This window comes from Mustela lutreola, chromosome 7 (genome assembly GCF_030435805.1).
Source record: "Mustela lutreola isolate mMusLut2 chromosome 7, mMusLut2.pri, whole genome shotgun sequence".
Taxonomy (NCBI): Eukaryota; Metazoa; Chordata; class Mammalia; order Carnivora; family Mustelidae; genus Mustela; species Mustela lutreola.
In genome coordinates, this window is record NC_081296.1 from 126,329,160 (window position 1) to 126,356,002 (window position 26,843).

The window sequence follows — 26,843 nt, forward strand, 5'->3', positions numbered from 1 at the left end:
CTACTGGGCCATAAAACAAATTTCTCAACAAATTTCAAGAGATCAGCATCATATAGTTATTCTATGATTAGGCTAGAAATCTGGAACAAGAGAAAACTTGTAGGAAAAAAAAAATAGACACAGATTAAGAAATACTCCTAAATGACTCGGGTTAAAAAAGAGATTATAATGGAAAATACTCTGAATTAAATCATAATAAAAATACCACATTAAAAACTTGTGGGATGCAGCTAAAGCAGCATGTGGAGGAAAATTTATAACCTTAAAAAATATGCTTATACTGTCCAGAAGTTAGCTGAAAACAAGCTAAGCAAAAGTAGGAAAGTAAGACAAAATAAATCCAAAGAAAACCAAAAGGGGAAAAGAAAGATAGGAGCAGACATTAAAAAACGAAATACAAAAACAAAAACAAACAAAAAAACCCAACAAAATATAATAGGGAAGATTAATGAGGTAAAACAAAATGTCCTTTAGAAAGGTTAAAAAAAAGACAAATCTCTGGTGAGGAAAAAAATCAAAGAAAGAAGAATAAAGGCACAAACAACATGAGGAATAAAAATGGGGAAATAATACTTATTCAGGAGAGATTAAGAGATTATATTTAAATAAATTTATGCCAAAAATTTGAAAATCTAGATGAAATGGACAACTTCCAGCATAAAAACAACAACAACAAAAAATAGTTCCATAATGATTCAAAAACTTGAATTAGTAAACAAAAAGCTTCTAACAAAGAAAAACTCTAGGCCCAGGTATTTTTAATGTTGAGCCACCAAATAAAAAGTCCAAACTTACAGAAACTATTCTAGAGCATGGAAAAAAAAAGGTAATAGCACCCAATTTATTTTATGAGGCTACTGTAACCATATATAGAGTAGAAAAAAAGGAAAATGACAAGTCAGTATCAATAATGTGGTAGATCGGGGTGCCTGGGTGGCTCAGTCGTTAAGTGTCTGCCTTAAGCTCAGGTCATGATCCCAAGGTCCTCGGATAGAGTCCTACATGGGGCTCCTTGCTCAATGGGAAGCCTGCTTCTCCTTCTCCCACTCCCCCCACTTGTGTTCCCTCTCTTGCTGTGTCTCTGTCAAATAAATAAAATCTTAAAAAAAAATGGTGGTAGATGCTAAAATCCTAGACAAATATTAGTAACTGTATCCAGCAATGTATAAAAATGTATTGCATTATGACAAGATTGTGTTTATACTAGGAATGCAAAGTTGTTTTAACATTAGAAACTTGTCTATAATTCACCACATACACAAATTAAAAAGAAAATACTATGTTTTCAAAAAATGCAGAAAAAGCATTTTATAAAATTAACATCCATTCATGAGAAAGAAAAACAAATCCCCAAGCAAATGAAGAATAAGAGAACTTCCTCAATCAGATATTAAAGGGTATCACAAAACACCAAGAGCAGATGTCAGTAAACATTAGCCTGGAGGTCAAATATGGCTTACTGTCTTTCTTAATAAAGTTTTACTGGAACTCAGCTATGACCATTCATTTACATCTTATCTGTGGCTACAGTCCAAGGGCACAAGAATTGTGAGAGACTGTGGCCCTGAAAAGCTTAAAATATTTACTACCTGGCTCTTTACATAAGAAGTTTACTGATTCTGACCTACAGTAAACATACCACCATGAAGTCAGGTTGTACCACTAATGAAATACCTTAGAAACATCTGCTTTTAACAGGCAAAAATACTATCTTACCTTTTGTAGAGTGTTAAATAATGACTTAGAATTATTTTTAGAATTGGCCTGCACTGCTGTTTTACTTAATTTCAACTCCCTTTCACATCGTGCTAATTCCTTTTTGAGTTTCTCTCTTCGTTGTTGGTCTGCATCTGATGGGGAAAACAAATCTTTTAAAATAAAGAACAAAACAGAAAAATTAAGGTTTTGGTCTTAGAAGACTAATAAAGGGCACATTTTTTTTCTTGCTAAAAATGTTTATACTATTGATATATATAAATAAAAATCCATACACTCTTCTGTACAAAGGGAAGCTAACAAATATTTAATTTACAGAAACTTTAAGTGCATTATTTAAAAAACATAAACAAGATGTGACAAACTAGCTAAGCCTAAGAGCTCAAGGAAGCAATTCCTAGCAGATATTCACAGCAATACTGAAGGTGAGAAATGCTTTATGTTTTGTTTGTGACTCTGTCATCACCAAATGCAGTCTGAATTAGTCCATACACTTTCCCCCAAAATGCAATATTATTGTCAATAACATCACATACCATATAAATTTAACTTTTATAGACTTCAAAAAGATAACATTATTTTCAATTAGGATAACTGATTTCTACTATCTCTTAAGCACTATTCATTTGGAAATATAAATGAAAAAAGTGTTTTTGCACTTTAGAATGCTTTAGGTCAGGCACTGAGTTATCAAAGATTTATCACTGTATGAAGGCTGAAAATGGTGAAATGAAAGCTAGTCAAATTTCAAAGTTAAATATAAGGTTAGCCATAATCAAAATGACTTATATTTTCATATAAAATTAAAAATTTATCATATACTTTTTAAATTGGAACTTATCCCAATTTAATGGACAAGATAATTTCAAGTTTCAAATCACTCTGATTTGAATCAATTTATAAAAATTTCTATAAGCTTAAAAAATAAACTAATTTTTAAAGTTTGAACTATATTTAAAAATAAGCATGATAAGGTAAATATATTTATTATTTTAAAAGGTAGACTGAAATATAGATGATTCTTGAACTGTATGGGTCCACTTATATGTGCATGTTTTGCAACACAGTACTGTAAATGTATTTTCTCTCCTTTTGATATTTTTCTAATTTTTAATTTGTTTTTTTTTAAGATTGTATTTATTTTTTTGACAGAGAGAGACACAGCAAAAGAGGGAACGCAAGCAGAGGTAATGGGAGAGGGAGAACAGGTTTCCCTCAGAGCAGGGAGCCCAATGGAAGCTCAATCCCAGGACCCTGGGATCATGACCTGAGCTGAAGGCAGACACTTAACAACGAGCTGCCCAGGCGCCCTGTGATTCTTTTTTAAAACCTAATTAGCAACTTGGCCATTTTTTTAAAAAGATTTTTTATTTTTAAGTATTCTCTACACCCAACATGGGACTCAATCTTACAACCCCTTGATCAAGTGTCCCATATTCTACCAAGTAAGCCAGCCAGGTGCCCCCCACCCTCTGTGATTTCCTTAATAACATTTTTTTCTCTAGCTTAATCTATTGTAACAACACAATATATATAATACATGTAACACACAAAGTATATGTTAATTGACTATGTTATCAGTAAGGTCAATAGTAGGCTCTTAGTAATGAAGTTTTTGGAGAGTCAAAAACTATAGCTATTTTTGACTATGTGAGGGGGTTGGTACCCCAATTTTGTCAACTGTTGGTGTCAACTGTGTTACTTTCAGCTTATTCTATCCTCAAATGCCTGTTTAATTAACTATTATACATGTAATATATACTATATTATTATGTTATTATTACTAATGTATTAACTACATTATAGCAGATAATATCTGTGGAGTGAATTAATAGAATTTTCTCTGTCAAATCTATTATTTCGCTTAAAAGTAAAACAAGTGAGTAAAAAAATCCTCAACAGAGTCCTCAACACTATCAATTTTAAAGTACTTCCATATTACCAAATCTGTCCAACCTATTCATTTAAGTAATACCTCCTCATACCATACATAAAAATCAACTCTAAATGTATCACAGACTTAAATGTGAGAGATTAAACTATAAAACTCTTAGAAGAAGACAGAAGAGTAAATCTTTAGGACATTGGGTGAGGCAAAGATTTCTTAGGTACAAACAATTTTAAAAAATTACTTAAAATGAAAAACTTTTAAACATTTTTTAAAGATTTTATTTATTTATTTCACAGAGAGAGAGATTGGTCACAAGTAGGCAAGAGAGGCAGGCAGAGAGAGAGGGGGAAGCAGGTTCCCCGCTGAGCAGAGAGCCCAATGCGGGGCTCAATCCCAGGACCCTCAGGTCATGATCTCAGGGTCTCAGGACTGAGATGCACATCCAGCTCCACATCTGGGTGTGGAGCCTGCTTAAGACTCTCTCTCTCCCTTCCTCTTGCCAGCCCCATCCCCCCTAAAAAATATGGACAAAAGATTTGAATATTTATCAAAGACAAGCAAATGACCAATACACATATGAAAAAAATGCTCTACATCATTAGTCATGAGGAAAATGCAAACTGAATCCATAATGAGATACGACTTCACACCCACTAGAATGGCTGTAATCAAAATGGGAGTCAATAGAGGGGGAACCTGGCTGGCTCATTTGGAAGAGCACCCAACTCTTGATCTCAGGGTCAGGAGTTTGCACCCCACACTGGGTGCAGAGATTACTAAACAAACAAACAAAAAAAGGGAGTCAATAACAAGTGTTGGCAGGGATATGTTGGAGGCAAGAAGGTAAAATGGGGGCGCCTGGGTGGCTCAGTGGGTTAAAGCCGCTGCCTTCGGCTCAGCTCATGGTCCCAGGGTCCTGGGATGGAGCCCCGCATCAGGCTCTCTGCTCAGCAGGGAGCCTGCTTCTTCCTTTCTCTCTGCCTACTTGTGATCTCTGCCTGTCAAATAAATAAATAAAATCTTTAAAAAAAAAGAAAAGAAGGTAAAATGGTACAGCCCCTTAGGAAAAGAGCTTGGCAGTTTCTTAAAAAATTAAATATAATTTTGCCATAAGACTTAGCAGTTACATTCTTAGGAATATACCCAAAAGAAATGAAAACTTACATCTACACAAAAGACTTGTACTTGAATGTTCTTAGCAGCACTACTCATAATAGCCAAAAAACCCCAGCAATAATGCAAATATCCATCAACTGATGAACAGACAAAATATGGTATTATCCATACAATTTAATACTATTTAGCAAGTAAAAGGAATGAAGTACTGACAAACTATGACACACATTAATCTCAAAAAACAATATGCTAAGTGAAAAGTGTAATGCAAAAACCCCATATTGTTTAAATGAGATGTCCAGAAAAAGCAAATCTAAAGAGAAAAAAAGTTGATCAGTAGTTGCCTGAAGCCAGGGGTGGGAATAGAGAACAGTTGCAAATGGGTATAAGGGATCTTTTGGGCTTGACACAAATGTTCTAAAATTGGTTTGTCATGATGTCTGTATAACTTTTAAACTTAGTAAAAATCAGTGAATCTTATTTACTTAAGTAAGTAAGCTCTATGCCCAATGTCAGGTTTGAACTCATGACCCTGAGATTGAGTCACATGTTCTACTGATAGGAGCCAGCCAGGAGCCCCTAAAATAATGAGGTAGGCAAATCATTTGTCAATAAAACTGCTATAAAAAGTAAAAAGTCTTAATGCAGTCAAATATTGAATTTTAAAAAAAGATTATTTATTTGAGAGAGAGAGAGAGAGAGAGCGAGCAAAGGAACAGGTGCACATGAGCTGGGGGAGGGACAGAGGGAGAGAGAGAATCCTCAAGCCAACTCCCTGCTGAGCACAGAGCACAACACAGAGCTCCATCCCAAGACCCTGAAATCATGACCTGAGCCGAAACCAAGTCAGATGCTTAGCCCACGGAACCATGTAGGCACCCTCGAATATGGGACTATTTAAACAATTCAACAAACTATGTAGAGCTATTCTAGCTTAGATACTATGAAGATTGAAATGACTGAGTCAGTAGTCTGTTAGAAGAGAGTATCTTAAAGAAACAGATGGCTCAAACCAAGAGATTTCTTTTTTTAAGTGTCTATAAAATCTGTTTCTAGGTTAGTTATATTAATTATAATGAACATCAGCTCTATAACACAAGAATAATGATTATTAATTACACCGGTTTGGTGATAACAATCTTTGTAATTCTTCTAGCCATCGCAATTTTCTTCATTTACATGGCAAAAAAGAGAACCTCTTGCCTCAACTGACTAAAAGCAGAAAGAACTCTGAGATAAATAAGCACTAGTTAAATCTAAATTCCAAAAACAAAAAAGAGGAGCAATTCTTTAAATACAATCTATATGCTGTCAATTCTCAAATTTTTTCTTCCTTTTTTTCTTTCTCTTTTCTTTCTTTTCCTTCCTTTCCTTTCCCTTCCCTTCCATTCTTTCTCTTTCTTTTTTAAATAAGCTTCGTGTGTTCGGGTTAGTTGGACACTTAGAGCCAGGGTCCCAAAGAAGAAAGAAAAGAACCAAGACAGCTAAGACAAAACTGCATTAGCACCCTGATTTGCAGCTGAGACAAGACCACAAGAGCACCCTGTCTAGCAGCTTTTGCAAAACATCCTGAAACAAAACAACTAACCATAGAGCATGGGTCACTATCACTTAGTCTCCAAATGTCAGTCCACAAGATCGCCAACACGTGAACAATAACCTAATGGGTGGATGGGTGCATGATCAAAGCCTGACTGGCACACCTTAGCAGCCAATCCACAGGGCTCCCCACTCAGGATGCTTAAGATAGTTTCATGAAAGAGTTAATAAAACCCCCCACACCTACAAGCTCAAAGGGCAACCCTCTTGGGTCCCCTCCCTCTTTGGGAGCTCTGTACTACTATTGTTCAATAAACTTTGCTGCCCACCACTCTGTCTGGTTTACCTCTTCATTCTTCAAAGTGGCAGGACCAAGAACCATGGGCACTAAGGGAATAAAAATCCTATAACATATGCTCAAAGTGGGGCTTGAACGGATGACCCCAAGATCAAGACACACATACTCTGACTGAGTCAGCTGGGTGCCTCAAGTCACCGTTACTTCTTATCTGCATTCCTTTCTCTTAACTAGTCATTCTGCTTCTATCATTGCCCCTTATGGACTATTCTCAACTCAGTAGCCAGAGAGATGTTTGTAAAAGTTAAACTGGCTCTATTCCTCTTCTACTCAAGACCCTCCAATGGATTCCAACTCCATGCAGAGTGAAAGGCAAAGCACTTGCACTGGCTACAGCCCACCAAGTCTATTCTCTCTGTCCAACCTCAGTAACTTCTTTTCCTAACACCCTTCAAATGGCCCACTGCACATCGGCTAGATAGCTTTCTTTGCTGTTCCCTGAATACACCTATCACAATACCATTTAAAGGCTTTTGTACTTGCCATTTCCTTCGTCTTGACGGGTCCTTTTCCCCCATCTACCCATGTGCCTCTCCCTTAGTTCTTTCAGGTTTCTGCTCACTTTCTCTGTAGGCTTCTCTTCCAAGCAGACTCTCAATCTCCCTTATCCTGCTTGATTTTTTCCCCATTGTACTCATCACCCTCTGACATAGTATTTCCTTATCTTGTTAAAATTTTTCTTATCATTTGTCTCCTCCAACTAGAATGTAAGCTCTATAAAAGCAGGTTCTTTATTCACCTCCACCTCCTTTTGTTCCAAGGGCCCTTAGAACAATATCTAGCACATAGTAGGTACCTAATATTTGCTGAATTAATCAATGAATAAACTCTGGTGAACTAAACAAAATATTACACAAAATGCCTGATTATTTTAAATTGGTGAACATGAATGTTAGATCCCAGGGCTTGATTCAGTAAGAGGATTAATACATACATTCAGGCAGGCTTTTTAATGCTCAATCTAAATTTTTTATTTTTTTAATAATTTTTTATTTTTTATAAACATATAATATATTTTTATCCCCCGGGGTACAGGTATGTGAATCACCAGGTTTACACACTTCACAGCACTCACCACAGCACATACCCTCCCCAATGTCCATACACCCCCCCCCCGTCCCCCAATCCCCCTCCCCCCAGCAACCCTCAGTTTGTTTTGTGAGATTAAGAGTCACTTATGGGGGCACCTGGGTGGCTCAGTGGGTTAGGGCCTCTGCCTTCAGCTCGGGTCATGATCCCAGGGTCCTGGGATCGAGCCCCACGTCGGGCTCTCTGCTCCGCAGGGAACCTGCTTTCTCCCCTCTCTCTGCCTGCCTCTCTGCCTACTTGTGATTTCTCTCTCTGTCAAATAAATAAAATCTTTAAAAAAAAAAAAGAGTCACTTATGGTTTGTCTCACTCAATCTAAATTTAAAAAGAGATAATCTTATTTACATGTTCAAGAAATTAATATCAGTATGAAAACTTAGCAAAACTTTCCCATTTAGAGGTGATCTTCGTTAAAGATTATCTGATAATGACAACTGGGTAAAAACATCTTCATTGAAATGATTCAGATTTTTTTTGAAGACTGTATTTTTTAAAAAGATTTTATTTATTTATTTGACAGACAGAGATCACAAGTAGGCAGAGAGGCAGGCAGAGAGAGGAAGGAAGCAGGCTCCCTGCTGAGCAGAGAGCCTGGTGCGGGGCTTGATCCCAGGACCCTGGGATCATGACCTGAGCGGAAGGCAGAGGCTTTAACCCACTGAGCCACCCAGGCACCCCTACTTATGGATAATCTTTGAAAGTTACAAAATACTTCCTCAAAAGGCAATATATCAATACCCATTAATAGGATGGCTACTAACAAAGACATAGAAAATAACAAATGTTGGGGAAGATGTGGAGAAACTGGAGCCCTTGCACACTATTGCTGGAAATGCAAAATGATGCAGCTGCTGTACAAAATACTATGGTGGTTTCTCAAAAAATTAAAAGTAGAATTGCTGTATGATCTAGCAATTCCACTTTTGGATATATACCCAAAAGAATGGAAGCCGGTCTCAAAAAGATATTTGTATATCCATGCCCACAGGAGAATTATTCACAACAAACAAAAGGTGGAAACAACCCAAGTGTTTATTGAAATATGACTGTATAAACAAAAAAGCCTTAAAAAGGAAGGAGATTCTGACATATGTTACAACATGGATGAAATTCAAGCACCTTATGTTAGGTAAATTAAGCCAGTCACACTGCGGGATGATTCCACTTACATGAGGTACCACAGTGGTCAGAGTCAGAGACAGAAAACAGAATGATGGTTGCGAGGTAGTTATTGTTTAATGGGTATGAGTTTCAGTTTTGCAAGACAAAAAGGGTTCTAGAAATTGGCAGTAGTGACAGTTGTACCACAGTATGAACAGAGCCAATGTCACTGAAATGGTTAAACTGGTTAGACGTACAAATAGTTACGATGGTAAATTTTATGTTATTTGTAGTTTACCGCAAGGTTTAAATATTTTTTATTTATATTTTAAGTTAGTTAGTATACCGTGAGATATTGCTTTCAGGAGCAGAGTTCAGTGATTCGTCGTAGATGACACCCAGTGCTCATCACAACTGCCCTCCTTAATCTCCATCACCCATCTAGCCATAAGTTTTTTTTAAAAGTCAGTATGTGAAAAATAACTTACATTTGATGCTGGCACTCATGCTTAATGGAACCGAGCAGTCTACTGCAGCTGAAAAAAAAATTAGTTGTTTAATAATATTCTTAATAGTTATAAATGACAACAAATATCAGATGTGGAAAGCACAAAAAGTTCCAGAATTTGCAGTTCCTTGTTTTGATTTTTATGGTACTTCTAGAGATGAAAAATATAATACCCTTAATAAAAAAAATACATAGGTTGGGATTAATAGCTCATTGGATACTGCAGAAGGAAGTATTAGCGAACTTGAAAATATAGCAATATATTCAAATTGAATATGAGTATTCAAAATGAAACAGAGTAAATAAAGATTGGAAAATAAATGCATAGAGCATCACTGACTTACCTACCTCTATCCTGCACTTAGCATACCTATAATTGGAGTCCCCAGATAAGCACCCTCAAGACTTACTGTAATGCTACAGTAATTAAGGCAGTATGGTATTTTTTTCTTTTAAGATTTTATTTATTTATTTGACATGGGGGTTGGGAGAGAGAGGAAGCACAAGCAGGGGGAGTGGCAGGCAGAGGGAGAAACAGGCTCCCCACTGAGCTCCCCACTGTGGGGCTTGATCCTAGGACCCTGAGATGACAACCAGAGTCGAAGGCAGCTGCTTAACCAGCTGAACCACCCAGGTACCCAACGCAGCGTGGTATTATAATAAAGATAAACATTTAAGATCTAGAACAGAACCAAAAAGTCCAGAAATTTACCCTCAAATATGCATCAGCTGTCTTTCAAAAACTGCCAAGGCAATTCAACACAGAAAGGACAATCTTTTCAACAAATGGTACTGGGAATATCTGGATATTCATAGGCAAAAAACTGATACTTAAGTCATATATAAAAACTCATTCAAAATGGATCACAAACTTAAATGTAGGAGCTAAAACTTATACTTCTAGAAGGAAACACAAGAAAATCTTAGTGTCCTAAGATTAGGAAAAGATTTCTTTTTTTTTTTTTTTAAGATTTTATTTATTTATTTGTCAGAGAGAGAGAGAGAGAGAGAGTGAGCACAGGCAGACAGAATGGCAGGCAGAGGCAGAGGGAGAAGCAGGCTCCCTGCTGAGCAAGGAGCCCCATGTGGGACTTGATCCCAGGACACTGGGATCATGACCCAAGCCGAAGGCAGCCGCTCAACCAACTGAGCCACACAGGTGTCCCAGGAAAAGATTTCTTAAGCAGGATATGAAAAGTATAAACTATTAAAATAACTGAAAAGCTGAATTTGATTTTACATGTCACAAAATACAGTTTTTCTTTAGATTTCTCAGTCATTTAAAATACAAACTTCATAAAATGCGAACTACAATTTGAAAAACAGCTCTTGGGCACCTGGGTGGCTCAGTGGGTTAAGCCTCTGCCTTTGGCCCAGGTCATGATCTCAGGGTCCTAGGATTGAGCCCCGCATTGGGCTTTCTGCTCCGCAGGATGCCTGTTTTCCCCTCTCTCTCTGCCTGCCTCTCTGCCTACTTGTGATCTTTCTCTCTGTGTGTCAAATAAATAAATAGAATCTTAAAAAATAATAAAATAAATAAAAACAGCTCTTTAAATGAAAAAAACCAAAAATTTCTTGGAAGACATAGGTGAAAAACTGGTGAAATTCAAATAAGATCTGTAGTTAATAGTATTCTATCACTATTCAGTTGCTAGTTTTAATAATTGTACTGTAGTTATGTAAGATTTTGACACTAAGAGAAGCTGGATGAAGGGTTTCTGTGATACTATACTATTTTTGCTACATTTCTAGAAGTCTAAAACAATTTCATAATATAAATTTTAAGAAAATAAAAAGATAAGCCCCTGAGAAAATGTATCTGATATAGGATCTGTATTTAATATACAAAGAACTTTCACAATTTAGTATTAAGAAACAACTTATTTTTAAAAATGGGCAAAACATCTGAACAGATATTTCACCAAAAAAGATCTACAGCTAGCAAATAAGCACAAGGAAAGTTCCTCGACATCATTTGGCATTAGGGAAATACGAGCTAAAACCCTGATGAGTGACTTCAATCTCCACTAGAATGGCTGCAGAAGGATGGCCAAAAGGAAGTGCTAGTGAGAATGTGGAAGTGACAGAAACACACAATGTCACTACTCACTCTGGAAAATAGGTGGTTTCTTAAAAAGTTAAACATACTTAACATTTTACCCAACAATTCCACTCCGAGTGAATACATTTATCAGAGTAAAAAGGAAGCATATGTTCAAAGACTACACATGAATGTTTATAGCAGCTTTATTCTTAATGGCTAAAATTGAGTCAAAACAATCCAAATATCCACCAACTGATGAATTCATAAACTAACTGTGGTATATTCATTGAATGGAAAACTGCTTAACAATAAAAAGGAAGAATTAAGGATGTACATACCAACATGGATTAGTCTCCAGAGCATTAGCTAATTGAAAGGAGCCCGGGCGCCTGGGTGGCTCAGTGGGTTAAGCCGCTGCCTTCGGCTCAGGTCATGATCTCAGGGTCCTGGGATCGAGTCCCGCATCGGGCTCTCTGCTCACCAGGGAGCCTGCTTCCTCCTCTCTCTGCCTGCCTCTCTGCCTACTTGTGATCTCTCTCTGTCAAATAAATAAATAAAATCTTTAAAAAAAAAAAAAAAAAAAAAAAAAAAAAAAAAAAAAAGAAAGGAGCCAGACACAAAATGATACACAGTGTATGATTCCATTTGTATGAAATTCTAGAAAAGGCAAAACTATAGTGATAGAAAGCAGATCAGTGGTTACTAGGGACTTGTGGAAGAGACTGATTGCAAAGGACTAGGGAGAACTTTTTAGGGTGACGGGAATGTCCTACATCAGGGGTCAGTGAATAGTTTTCTGCAAAGGGACAGATGGTAAATCCTTCAGGCTTTACGGAGTGATTATGGCCTCTGTTACTACTAGTCCACTCTGCTCGTTAGTGCAAAAGCTACCATAGACAAAATATCCAAGAATGAACATGATTATGTTTATTTATGGACAATAACATTTGAATTTCATGTGACTTTCACATGTTATGAAATATTGTTCTTTTGATTTTTTTCTGGCTGTTTAAAAACATAAATATAAATATCACTCTTAGCTCAAGAGCTGTACAAAAATATGTGGCAGGAGGATTTGACCTACGAGCTGTAGTTAGTCAATACCTGCTACAGAATGATTGTTGTGGTCATTATACAAATGTATAGATGTTCCAAAACACTTAACTATATGCTTAAAATTGGCTGATTTTATTGTGTATGTTATTATCTCAATAAAGCCACAAACAAGAAAAAAGTGGTAACTGGCATCCTCTTTGTACAATTTCTATAGTAGATTCGAAAACAAAAGAGCAGATTACAAACTTTTATTATATTAAGATCAATATCTAACCACAAAAATATATTATGGATAACACAGGTAAAACCAGATAATATAGTTATTATACAGATATCAAATATAGTTAATAAAAATGGCATTCTGAATTTTCTACATATAAAAGTTAGAGTTAACAGTTGATATCTTACCACACCAAACGCAAATCCATTTATATATATTCATTTTTGCTACAGATCTACCCTAATTAGAAGTGAAGCTGAGGGTTTAAATTGGGTATAGAAAGTTCACATTTGCACATTTTTACCTTTGGCTGAAAGGATTTTATTATAGTGAACAGCCATGTGATTCTTGACCAGGTGGAGAGTACTTAGTCTGAGAGAGGAGGAGTCAGTGCAAAAAGCTAAAAATTAAAACATATTTAATAATTATATATTTAGAATATAAAATTCATCATGAGATAAACAAGATACTGATTATTAAGCTCATTTTTACAAAATGTTCTGAAAATTAACCAACTGACATACTAACCTGTGATGCTGAATATGTTCTAGCCTTAATCTTGCACTGATAACTGATGTGCTTTGACTACTTGGGTTCAAACCTTTCTAAGACTGAGAGTTTGGGAAGAAAATGTAGAATATAATCTATCATTATATTTACAAAACTGTTTCTTATTGACAGGACTCAATCTCACAACTAAAAATGTCTAGCCACTTGGCTGATTATAAAATAATGTTAGCATTGTTAATAGTTGAATAAATTAAAGAAATTTGAAACTCAAATACTATACAAAGATTCTTTTCTGAGAGGCAACTTCTAATTTTACACCTGAAAACACCATCAGTTTACTGCACTCTTCTTCAAGTATTAGGACTATCTTAAGACAAATATAGTCACATAGAAATTCCAAGACATTAAACTTCTCAATCTCATCTAAACTGTTTAAAAGAAACCTTAGAAATTTATATTAGTATAAATGTATAAAATGTAAATAAATGTAGGCATAACTTTTAAACATTAAAAACAGACTTCAGAATACATACATATAGTTTTAAGAAATCAACAGCTAAAATGGCATATAAAGATTGAAAAATACGGGAACTTCCTGCCATGACCACTCCCTCCCCTCCCAGAAGCATAACTCTATTATTATTTTTATGCAACCTTCTAGGGAAATTCTATGCATAATATAAGGATATACAATAATGATAAGCTCAATACTACTATTACTATTAAATTCATTGAATAGGTACCATGCATGCATTGTTCTAAGCTCTTAACATGGAAACACTCATTTAGTTATTATTATCACCATTTAATAGAAATGGACACTAAGGCAGAGAGATGTGAATAAGGTCTTCAAGGTCCCACAGCTGATAAAGGGCACAATTTAGATGTGAACCCAGGCAGCCTCCAACTTAGACCCACTAAACCTTACCAGCTCTGCACATATATTTTTTTAAAATTTTATTTACTTTTTAAAATTTCTTTTCAGTGTTCCAGAATTCATTGTTTATGCACCACACCCAGTGCTTCATGTAATACGTGCCCTCCACAATACCCACCACCAGGCTCACCCAACCTACCCCCGACAAAACCCTCAGTTTGTTTCTCAGAGTCCACAGTTTCAGCTGTGCAGAGATTGTTAAAAAGTCAGCAAACTATTTATTGCTGTTCATTCTGCTTTTCTAATGTATGTATATTTTACATCTAGTTTTAGATTTTTATTATTTATTTATTTTAAAAATATTTTATTTATTTGACAGAGAGATCACAAGTAGGCAGAGAGAAAGGGGGAAGCAGGCTCCCTGCTGAGCAGAGAGCCCGATGTGGGGCTTGATCCCAGGACCCTGAAATCATGACCTGAGCCAAAGGCAGAGGCTTAACCCACTGAGCCACCCAGGCGCCCTAAGTTTTGATTTTTAGTTAGAAACAATTTTTCAACATTTATGACTCTGATTTATGTGTACATATACTTTATTATAAGAAATAAGTTAACTGAAAATGTGATCCTTCTTTCACTTTTTTTTCTTCTTTCACTTTTACAGGAACCAGTATTAAAGATTTTTCATGAAAATAAGGAAAAAAAGACTTAAATCATTTTGCCTTAAAAAACCCAGAGTTTAAATTTTGAAGCTATAATTATAAAAATATATTTTAAGTTCACATTAAAAAGTTAAAGGCTTTAAAATGTGAAAATACAGATTTCTTTTTCATACAATCTAGAAATCCAGATGTAAAAATAAAATCATAGGTGTTTACTTCTGATACAAAATGCATTTTTCAAGTGCTCTTTTTATCTGTACAACTTTTCCTTTTCAGCGCCAGTGTCTTTACTAACCTCCAAATCACCCTTTTACCCAGGAAGGCGTGGGAAGCCAGGGAGGTCTGCCAGCCCGGAGAGAGGGGCTGGAGCCGCAGCAGGGAGCAGGCAGCAGCCAGGGCCACATCCTGGGCACCACACTAGTTTGAAAGGATGGCTTCCTAAATTCCTTCATCTCAAGAATTCCTATAATATTTAACTGTAATTAACCATATGAAGTCCAATACTGATTGAAGTAATTTTTCATCATGTCCTATAATTTATAAATAAAGTAAACAGTCAACTTTTTAACACTTAATCTTTTACCACCCAAATACCTCACTTACCATTACTTTTGGTGCTCAAGTGTCCTTTAAACAAGCATGGTGGACCGTATCTGGGAAGGACAGAGGTTGCTCTGACTTTTAACAAAAAAATGTAAATAAGGATAAATGAAACACAACTTGTACAACAACAATATTGAATGTTTAAAAATAATAAATATATCTTTGATTTTAACTTTCAGAGTTGTTTAAAATTTTATTCAATCATGATACTAATCAGCAATGATATATCAGACAGACAAAAATTCTACTGCTGTAGAAGATAAAAGGCTATCTCTTAAAAAAATAAGTTGTTTTCAGCTGTACCCTGAGACGTTAGTTTCACTGAATAAAATGATAAATGCCTCATTATGTTATTTGATATATATTAATTTTATTCAGATTTTTTAATGATTTGGAGATAAAATAGAAGTGAGATTTTGAGTTACTACCTAAATACTAACTATTTCAGTTAATCAAAAGTAAGTCTGTTCTTAAAAGTAATTTTAAGAAAGTAATCCTCTCACAAAGTAGTTTAATTAGAAATTATATAATGTTACTATGTATAACATAAATATATAAAAATGTCAGAATCAGAACTTAATTACTAAAAGATGTCTTAAGGTTCATCTTGTCCAACCCCCTTATGCTCTTGTTTGGATCCTCGCTATTTCCCCAAAGTCAGTGTCTCATCTTTCAGACCAAATGGAATGTCAGAAAATTAGACATATACCTCATCATAAAATTAATTTCTCTCTCCCAAAAGTGAATCGTGTTTTGAGGAGTAACCTTCAAGATAAAAAGGCTGAGTTATAGATTTTAATAGAATTTAAATATGAATTTAATATGAATAGTGTATACCTAAGATGTGTTTTAAGAGGGTAAAATGGTCAGTCTGCTATCCGGTAGGCTGCTGTAAGCTAAAAAGGGATGGAAGGGACACAAAGTCTGGAAGAAATATGGATGAATGAAAATGGAAAGAGTGGTACTGAGATAGAACTAAAATCCAGGCCAGAGAACAAAGCCTACTAGAAAAGACTAAAATAAAAAATACTTGAGATCTGATTATCTGAGAAGATCCTTCTCTATTACAGGCCAGAGAGCAGGAAGGAAAAAATTAACTTATTATTTGGGACAAGAGAGGTCAAGGTGATACCATTTGAGTTGACAATGAAAGTCATGAAATTAGCATAGTTTGTTTCCATCAGGAAAGAAGGGGATCTGAGCCCTCAACACACACAAAAAGCAACATGACCAACAAAACCTCTCTAGCAAATCTTGTTTCTCTGGAGGAAAACAAAGTGTTTCATGTTTTGCCTGCCTAGAATCCAATGTCCCTTTATCTGGAAATAGAACCTCAACTTGCACTTGGGTTGCCTTACTCTTATACCAAGTAATTCAAGTAGAGCTTATCTCACAGCTAAGGGGTGGGCATATAATCCAAATCTGACCAGTTATGTTCAGTGAATCAGGAATAACAATGTGATCCAAGTCCAGCCAATCACACACAATCCTGGGACTTTTACTGGAACTATTAGGAAAGAGATACTCTCTCTACTTGGCTGGAGCCCAGTATAAGACAGAAAGAAGTCTAGTTCTCCTGGTGGCCATCTTGTACCAGACAGGGAACCAGTTGGAGAATGAAGCCTAACAGAAAGAAATGGAAGACAGAAAGATTCCTGGTAATTTCATTTGAGTCCCTGGATCTAACCATGTTTGACAGTACTAGACATTACTAGCCATTTCTTTACAGAAACTGAAAATTCTCTAAACCAGTTTGAGTTGGGTTTCTTCAATTGTAGTCAAAAGCCAATATACTGAACACTAACTGTGCGAGGGAGGAACTGTTCTAAGCACTTGGTAACTATAAATTCATTTAATCCTTATAACAATCCTATGAGATAGGTATTATCATTACCCTCACTTTAAAGTGAAACACAAAGATTTGCCCAAGTTTACACACTTTTCTGTAATAGACTCAGATTTTGGATCGGAATCAAGGGAGACTTGATAAATGTTGTATGTTCTGACTGCTCTACCAACCAGCCATTCCTCTACCTATCTTCACTTTCTTGGACTTCCCTATTCCCTGAGAAACAAAGATATTAAAATTAGGCCAATTAATGATCCTACAATGAGCTATAAGTGTTCAAGTGAAAGGAACAAAAGCATGCATCTCACTTTAAATCAACTTAGAAATAATTAAGCTTAGTGAGGAAGGCATGTTGAAAGTGGAGATAGGCCACATCTAGGCCTCTTGTGTCAAACATTTAGCCAAGTTATACACACAAAAGTAAAGTTCTTGAAATTAAAAGTGCTGCTCCAGGAAACACATAAGTGATAAGAAAGTGAAATAGCCTTATTGCTGACATGTAGAAAGTTTTAGTGGTCTGGATAAAAAATTAAACTAGCTACAATATTCCCTTTGACCAAAGCCTAATAAAAAAAACAACAACCCAAAACTAGAAAAAAACAAAAATGCAAAGCCTAATCCAGACTAAGTCCCCAATTCTCTTTTCTATGAAGGCTGAAACAGGTAAGGAAGCTGCAGAAGAGAAGTCTGAAGCTTGCTGGGGTTAGTTCATGAGGTTTAAGAAAAAAAAAAAAAGAAAACACACTTCTACAACATAGAAATATAAGGTGAAGGAGCAAGTTATCCGGAAGATCTAGCTAAGATCATTATTGAGGTGGCTACACTAAACAGACTTTCAATGTAGACGAAACAGCTTTATATTGGAAGATGTCACCTGGGACTTCCAGAGTCTCTGAGGAGAAGTCAATGCCTGGCTGTCATGCTTCAAAGGACAGGCTGACTCTCCTGCTAGGGGCTAATAATGCAGCTGGTGACTTTAAGTTGGAGCTAAAGCTCATTTACCATTTTGAAAATCCTAGGGCCCTTAAGAATTATGCTAAATCTACTGTGCCAGTGCTCTATAAATGGAACAACAATGCCCACATGACAACACATCTGTTTACAACACAGTTTAATGAATACTTTAGGGTGGTTATGTGTGTGTGTGTGTGTGTGTGTGTGTGTGTCTGGGTGGGCTCAATAGATTAAAAAATTTTTTAAAAGATTTTATTTTTATTTATTTGACAGAGAGAGAGAAAGAGAGAGATAACACAAGCAGGGGGAGAGGAAAAGGGAGAAATGGGGTCCCTGCTGAGCAGGGAGCTTCATGGAGGGCTCCATCCCAGGACCCTGGGATCATGACCTGAGTCAAAGGCAGTCCCTTAACCAACTGAGACACCCAGGTGCCTCTCAATGGATAATTTAGGCTTACTCTTGAGGCCTATTCCTCAGAAAAAGATTCCTTTCAAAATACACTGGTCATCGACAAGGTACCTGGTCACCCAAGAGTTCTGATGGAGATGTACAATGAGATTAATGTTTTCATGTCTGCTAACACAATATCCATTCTGCAGACCACAGATCAAGGAGTAATTTCAACTTTCCAAGTCTCATTATTTAAGGAACATATTTCTTAAGGCTACAGCTGCCATTCCACTGATGGATCAGAGCTAAGTAAATGGAAAACCTTCTGGAAAGGATTCACCATTCTAGATGCCATTAAGAATATTTCTGATTTGTAGGAAGAAGTCACAATATCAACATTAATATGAATTTGGAAGAAACTGATTCCAACCCTCATGGATGAGTAAGGGGCTCAAGACTTCAGGGGAGGAAGTACCTGCAGATGTGGCAGAAATAACGACAGAACTAGAATTAGAAGTAGAACCTTAAGATGTGACTGAATTGCTGCAATCTTACAATAAAACTTTAACAGATGAGGAGTGGCTTCTTAAAGACAAGCCAAGAAAGTGGCTTCTTGAGAATCTATTCCTGGTAAAGATGCTGGGAAGATCGTTGAAATGACAACAAAGGATTTAGAATACTACCTAAACTTAGCTCATAGAATTAACTCCAGTTTTGAAAGAAGCTGTACTATGGGTAAAACGCCATCAAAGGGCATCACAAGCTACAGAGAAATCATTCATTAAAGGAGGGGTCAACCAATGTGGCAAACTTCAAAGCTGTCTTTTCTTTTCCTTTTCTCCTTCTTCCTTCCTTCTTTTTTAAAAGATTTCATTTTTTAAAAAGTAATCTCTACACCCAGTGTGGGGCTCAAACTCATGATCCGTACATCAAGCATCACATGCTCCATTGGGCATCCCAGGCACCTCTAATGTTGTTTCATTTTAAGAAATACCACAGTCACCTCAGTGGTCAGCAACCACTACTCAGACCAGTCAGCAGCCATCACATTAATGCAAGACCTTTCACCAGCAAAAAGATTATGTACTTGCTGAAAGCTCAGATAATGGCTAGCAATTTTTTTAGCAATAAAGTATTTTTAAATCAGGGTACACATTGTTTTTTTTAGACATAATGTTACAAATTGTTTTTTTAGACATAATGTTACTGCATACTTTTTTTTTTAAAAGATTTTATTTATTTGACAGACAGAGATCACAAGCAGGCAGAGAGAGGAGGAAGCAGGCTCCCTGCTGAGCAGAGAGCCCAATGCAATGCGGGCTCCATCCCAGGACCAGCTGAGCAGAGGCTTTAACCCACTGAGCCACCCAGGTGCCCCTGTTACTGCATACTTAATAGACTATAGTGTAGAGTAAACACAACTTTTATATACACTGGGAAACCAAAACATTCTTTTGACTCACTTTATTGAGATATTTGCTTTACTTCAATAGAATGGATTCTGCATTATCTCTGAGGTATGCCTGTATACTTAAAATTTTACAAACATCTTTTCCCATACTTCCACCTCTGCCATGGGACAGTAAGTAAAACACAATAGCTCTAGGATTTCACATTCCTCTTCTGGATATAAAGACTGTTCTGCTGCTTACTGTGACCTTGGCAAGTTATTTATGATCTCTTAGTTTATTTGCTGTGAAATAAGGATAATACCTATCAAGAGATAGCTTGAGAATTATTTCTGATACACAGCAAGGGTAGCTTATGTTGCAAAATTTCTAAAAACTATAAAGGCAAGTTAGTTAGCTTTTCCTGGAATTTAGATTGATAAGAGTGTCAGAATATACAGTTTGCTATCAATGGATAGTAATTTCCTATATTCAGAACAGCACTTATTTTGACCAATGATTACATAATAAAGGCACACTCATATTCAAAGCAAGACTTATTGCAAGGAACTATCTAGCAGCTTGCTTTAAAGATACTTTTAAAAGTGATAATTGGGAGGGAGGATCTGGAGATTACTTTATCTGGCTTGAGGCAAGAACTCTCTTTGCTCAGAAAATGTGAAAATGCAAATTATTTGGATTGAGTGAATTCATAGAGATTTAAAGTTATATGGCCCCAAGAGTTCTACCCTAAGAATAAAGTGCAGGTGTACACAGTGATTATGGATTAGTCTTTAGCCACTAAAACTGCAGCCGGCAACACTGTATCATTTGGAAGCTTATTAGAAATGCACAATCTGGGGCGCCTAGGTGGCTCAGTGGGTTTAAGCCTCTGCCTTCCGCTCAGGTCATGATTTCAGAGTCCTGGGATGGAGCCCCACATCGGGCTCTCTGCTCAGCAGGGAGCCTGCTTTCTCTCTCTCTCTGCCTGCTTCTCTGCCTACTTGTGATCTGTCTGTCAAATAAAATCTTAAAAAAAAAAAAAAAGAAAAGAAAAGATGCACAATCTCAGACCCCACCAGAGGTACTGACTCATAATCTACATTTTAACATGATTTCCAGGGGATTCCTTTTCACATTAAAGTTAGAGAATTCCTGGGTTACTTGTTTTGTGGGGAGGCAGGTGGTTACAGAAGAAAGATTTCATATTTACTGATTACTTAAAATATGCCAGGAGTTATATATTATTTGCATTTAATTTTCAAGAACTCGGACATGATTGTTTTACTGCCACCTTCCAGGGATCAGGAAAGTGGGTGTCGCCCCTTGCGTAGAGCGGGGGCTTTGATAGGGGCCTCTGGGAGGTCTGACTCTAAAGACCAAATTTAGCTCCTTTGACTCTGAGGCACCGAGGTGAAAAAGGCTGCATGCCCCGCAGTTCAGGTGACCAGGGTTCCAGGAGTGAGGGCCACAAATTCTGAGCAAGGAGGGCCTCCCTCCAGTGCGCGGGATAACACTTGGGTCAACAGTGGCGACTGAACAGAGGAGCGGCAGCCCCCAGGGCGCTCCCGCACCCGTGCACCCGCGACCCGCACCCCGGATCCCAGGCCCGGAGCTAGGGCCGGCGTGAGGCGGCCGTCACTGCGAGAGCTCCCTTTACCTCTCCGGCTGCCATCCATGCTTAGATTCTCTTGCAGCCGCCGTGGGGACACGTTAGGACCCCTTCGGTCCTTCCCCGGGCCGGGCCTGGCCCTGCAGCAGAGGACTGGCGCGCAGGAGGCGGCGCGGGGCCGCAGCTGCCGGAGACCGTCGTCAGGCCGGTTGCTAAGGGCCGGGGCCGAGGCGCTAGGATTGTGACGTCACGGCGCAGGGACGTGCTCTCCCGCAGCCCCGCCCCCGGGGGTACCAGAAAAGGCGGGGAGCAGTTGAGGATGGGGGCACTGGGCGGGGAAAGTGCCTGAAAAGCCTGTCTGTGGCTCTGGGTCACAGAGCGACCTCCTGTCAGGAGCCAAGTCACCAGCACCTGCCAGGTCTTGACCTGCGGGAAGAGCAGGCGACAAGGTGGTCTCATCTGGCATCCACGGCCCCTGGGTCCCAGGGGAAAAAAATTAAAAATAAAAATAAAAATAAAACGCAGATGTTGATTGAGGTCTGGGTAACATTTAACCAGGTCCAAATAGTTAAATTTCAAAGTAGCTCGTGAACACTTGGATTAGTGAAAATCCTGGGGATGAAAAAGTCTATATATTTACATCTTGATTTTTAACCTCAATAATCAATTTGCATTTCCTTTCTGCGTACTGAGCTCTACTCCTCTTCTCTCCCCACAGCCAGTGTTTTCATTTTAAGGCTCCAATCTTTTTCTTTACGCTGAACAGAGTTGTAATATGAACGAGGCGTTCTGTGACTTTCTACACTTTAATTGTGAAGCAGACCTACCTTTGGATTCTTGGAAATAAGATCACAATAGGGCAGGGAGCATTCTGTAAGGTACCGCTCGCTTCTCATCAGGGGCACCACTGACATTTTGGGCTGGGTGCATAATTCTTTGTTGTGGGAGGTGCCCTGTACATGGTAGGACGTTTAGCAGCATCCGTGGCCTCAACTCACCAGAGGACAGTAGTAACCCACGCTTTCCACCTCTGGTTGTGACAAAAATGCCAAATATCCTGGGGGGGGGGGTGCAAAATTGCACCTCCTTTGAGAACGGCTGGTGTGATGGAAAAAATACTGGCTTTGGAGTCAGGTATATGGAACTTTTCTGCCACTTGTCAGCTTGGGTCCTTGTTTGGAAACCTCTCTGAGCCTCAGGTCCTTGTTTTCTAAAATGTAAATGATGCTACTAACACTGGCAAGGATAAATATATACACTGCCTGGAAAATAAAACGAGGTTTTCAAGAAATAATAGTTTTTCTCTTTCCTAAGGAAAAATCCAGACATAAGGGAGTTATTCCCTTTCCCTTGTCATAGCAAGGGAAGAGGAATAAGCCAGAAATTCAGCTACAGTAACACCTGAACTCCTGGTTCTCTAAAACCAGGGAAAGGAGAAAATTAGACTAAAAATTTGAGGAATGTGTCAGTATGTGTGATAGCTCTGTGGCCCCAACAACAAAGGTCATTTAGAAGGATACAGGGGCAGAGTCAGATGTTGCCCAGAGAACGAAACTCACTTGCCTACCTATTCACTGATGCTTGAAATCCCTATCTAAGAACATGAAGCCTTTTATTCCACTACTAGCATCTGGAAAATACCTTGCACATAATAGGCCTCCTGTAAACATTTGTTAAATTGAATTACAGCAAAAGCTTAACGGGCAAACACCCCTGGGAGAGGTAACACAGTGATTTGGTTCACCCAGGTGATGCCAGCTCCTCTGATGAAAGTAAAACTTAGGATGAAAAGTAGATAATGCTTTGAAATAGGAAAGAATCTCCAAGACTAGGAGAATGTACTCGGTATCCAACTTCAACTGAAGCCATCTCATTTCATTATTTAAGGATTTTGTTCCAATTCTTTCAAGAATTTACTTTTTCTCTCCAATTTTAGTAGCGAACATTATCATAAGTTCAATTCAATTTGTCCTTGACTTTCAGTCGGTGTGTATAAAGAAGAAAGCGAGGGTCCTTTCTGGTTGCCATTCCCAGGAGGCAATTGTGATCATAGACAGATCCATGCAGCCAGTATGGGCTTATGGTAGAGTCAGTTCCCAGAAACATCCTTCCAGTGGCGGGGGGATCACTACCATAACTACCAGGTGCAATAGACTTGGAATCTTGGCATTCTTAAAAGCTTTTTATTGTATATTTAAATATGAATTTCATATTAAGAATTTATTCCAAAGGTATATATTTTTAAAATATTTTATTTATTTATTTGACAGAGATCACAAGTAGGCAGAGAGGCAGGCAGATTGAGAGGAGGAAGCAGGCTTCCTCCCAGGACCCTGGGATCATGACCTGAGCCGAAGGCAGAGGCTTTAACCCACTGAGCCACCCAGGCGCCCCCAAAGGTATATTTTTTATTGATATCTAGAAATTTATATACTTTAGAAGGAAAATCTTTTTCTTCCCTAATTAATTGGCATACTTACTTTTATTATTGGGTTTCCCTTTTTGTCTTAGCTGACAGGAAGCTTGAAACTAAGATTTATGCTCAGTTGCAATAATCATTCATAGTGTATTTTTCTATTTATCTCTAAATCCCTTTAATAGGTGGCTTTTTTTTAATGGTTCAGTTAAACCTATATTTTATAGGGGGAGCTCTAAACCCTTTGGAACTAGAGATCTGAATAAAATAAACTGTATGTCACACATACCATAATATATAGTCTAATACATATGCTATATAGTTTATTTATTACATTTTACTTTACATTTAAAAATCATATTATATTATCATTTATACATTTTAATCTGTATATTTATAGATAACCCTTAGTTTCATAATTCAGAGGATTCCTGGAACTCATGTTTGTCTGTTAGGACATGCTTAACACCACAGTGAAATTTATCCAATAAACATAATAAAAGCAACAAGATGTAAAAGCCCAAGATAATCTTTTTCCATTCTTTGGGTTCTGATGAACATATTGTAATCCCTAAAGTCCCTGAAGCACAAAAACAAATATTTAGGAAATTTTTTTAAAGAAATAGATAACAGGGCAAAGTAAAAGAAGTAGAATTACAAGATGTGTGTGCACTTTGTGTTGACTTCAGATTCAAACCAAAGTCCCTTAGGTTTTGGTGACTAAAGAGTGTTTGAGATCATGAATTATTGACAATCTCTTAATCATTCTCCAATCAAAATACTGTAACTATTGATTCATCTAATATTAAAAGAGAGAACAGAACTTGCAGCTTGGAAATATTGAAATATTAGCATGTTATTAACGGATTAATTTGTTTTTAGTCACTAGAGGGGGCTTTAAGAAAATTTTAAGCTGCTTCCCTGTTAGGAGAGCAGCCCAACTGAGGCAGTATTAACTTATAAATCTTACTCAAGGAGTATAAGGTCTAACTGAAAGACACTTTTTTTTTTTTTTTTTTTTTTTGGAGAGAGAGAGAGCGCGCATTCATGAGGTAGGGACGGTTAGAGGAAGAGAGAGAATCTTAAGCAGGTTTCATGCCTAGTATGGAGCCCAATATCAGGCTTGATCTCACAACCCTGAGACCATGACCTGAGCCAAAAGCAAGAGTCGGGCACTCAACCAACTGAGCTACCTAGGTGTCCCCTGAAAGACATTTTTGAAAGTGACTCTCAGGTAGAGCTTTTCCAGTTATAATTATGACATGCATGCTGAGTTCTTTTTTGAGCACAAGAAAAAAATGACTGTGTTACCTAAAGGTCCTTAATGGACCAAAGGGAAAAAAAAATCATTGTCAACCTAGAACTTGGTTTTTCTTACTTTTATTGTCAAAGCTGGGGAGAACGGAATGACCATAATTCTCTATAAACCAACATGTGCCTAACAGACAAAAGAGAGTGGTAACAGGATATACTGACCCCAAATGACCATTCTGTGTTCTAGTGAAGAATAGAACTTTGATATCGGAGCACAAACATAATCTTGTACACAGGAAATGGTCACTCTCAGAACTATACTGCCACATGGAGTTTGCACTACACTTAATATGCTCCACTGCATACCTTATCTTCATTTTTCCTATAGGGGAGGGGAGCACAGAATTATGGTCTGTAGGCAGACTCGATGCTGCTTATTACTAACAAAGGATTCAATCCCATACTGTGGCCCTTAAGTGAAGGCTGCTAGAACTGCCAACATGAGGCCCACTGACACCTGTCACAGTCCTCCGTGGCTCCAGTTTCTCTCCAGCTGTGTTCTTTAAATCTTTTCATCCAATTAAGAGAACAAGTCTCTGTGAACAGAATTTAATCATTCTGTGGTTACTAGGTAACCTGTCCCCATAGCTTAGGAAGAGTATTTTATCTGTTCTTCCACTGCCAATCAGTTGCCACAATACATCAGGGGCAATGCTCAGCCTAAAGGTTGGATAATCTCCACCTAATGTGTTCCCTGTTTACAGGTGACTTCACCACTAAAAAACAAAGCAAAACAAAAAAGCGTAACTAAGTCGTTAGTCTATCCTGGTAATATTTGTTTCACAACGACATGGATAGAACGAGAGGGTATTATGCTAAAAGAAGTCAATCAGGGAAAGAAAATTAACATATGATCTTTCTGATATGAGGAATTTGAGAGGCAGGATGGGGGGGTCATGGGGGGAAAGGAGGGGAAAATGAAACAAGATGGGATTAGGAGGGAGACAAACCATAACAGAGTCTTAATCTCAGGAAACAAACTGAGGGCTGCTGGAGGGGAGGGAGTGGGAGGGTTGGGGTGGCTGGGTGATGGACATTGGGGAGGGTGTGTGCTATGGTGAGTGCTTTGAATTGTGTAAGACTGATGAATCACAGACCTGTACCCCTGGGAAAAAAAATACATTGTATGTTAATAAAATTTAAAAAAATTAAAGCAGAGTTTGGAGTTTTAACAATTAATAGATTTCTGGGACATTGCAGATTTCTGGGACAGGTTCTTCTAAGTGCATCTATGATTCACAAACTGCCACGCATAAACCAGTTAAAACAACAATAACAACAACAGCAGCAACTGGGTTTTAGAAGCCGCCAGTGAAAACCATCCTTTACTGATGCCCTATCCAGTTTTCCTTAGGGATTCAATCTCCTCTCCAGGCACCCTTTTGTGCTTTATCTTTTAGGATATCTGTCTTCAATATACTCCTCAAACACTTTAGTATATGTGTTGCCAAAGTGAGCACCCCCTCAGACACTTTAAATTATTAGGGTGAATGACAAAAAATTGCTCTTTTATAAATCAAAAGTGCTTCAATACAGACAATGCCACTTTTTTTTTCTTTTAGTTTTATGGTTTTATTAACACAAATACGACATGCACACAAGCTGTCTCAATTCATTTTCTTCGCTGTGCAACC

At 37.5% G+C, this 26,843-nt stretch overlaps 1 protein-coding gene across 3 annotated transcripts in view; it reads right to left on the reverse strand.

Moving 5' to 3' along the window:
- Positions 1-21,723, reverse strand: part of SPATA7 (spermatogenesis associated 7) — a 39,397-nt gene extending 17,674 nt beyond the window's left edge. The window contains exons 1-5 of one of the 3 annotated variants that reach the window (XM_059182595.1): positions 21,528-21,723; positions 15,287-15,361; positions 12,942-13,037; positions 9,298-9,345; positions 1,717-1,850 (exon numbers count right to left, since the gene is read on the reverse strand). In XM_059182595.1, the coding sequence (XP_059038578.1) occupies positions 1,717-1,850; positions 9,298-9,345; positions 12,942-13,037; positions 15,287-15,361; positions 21,528-21,546 (372 nt within the window). In that variant the 5' untranslated portion in view covers positions 21,547-21,723. Of the gene's footprint in view, positions 1-1,716; positions 1,869-9,297; positions 9,346-12,941; positions 13,038-15,286; positions 15,362-21,527 lie in introns of all 3 variants that reach the window. The other 2 variants (XM_059182594.1, XM_059182596.1) reach the window with 2 other exon arrangements.
- Positions 21,724-26,843: the final 5,120 nt, after the last annotated feature.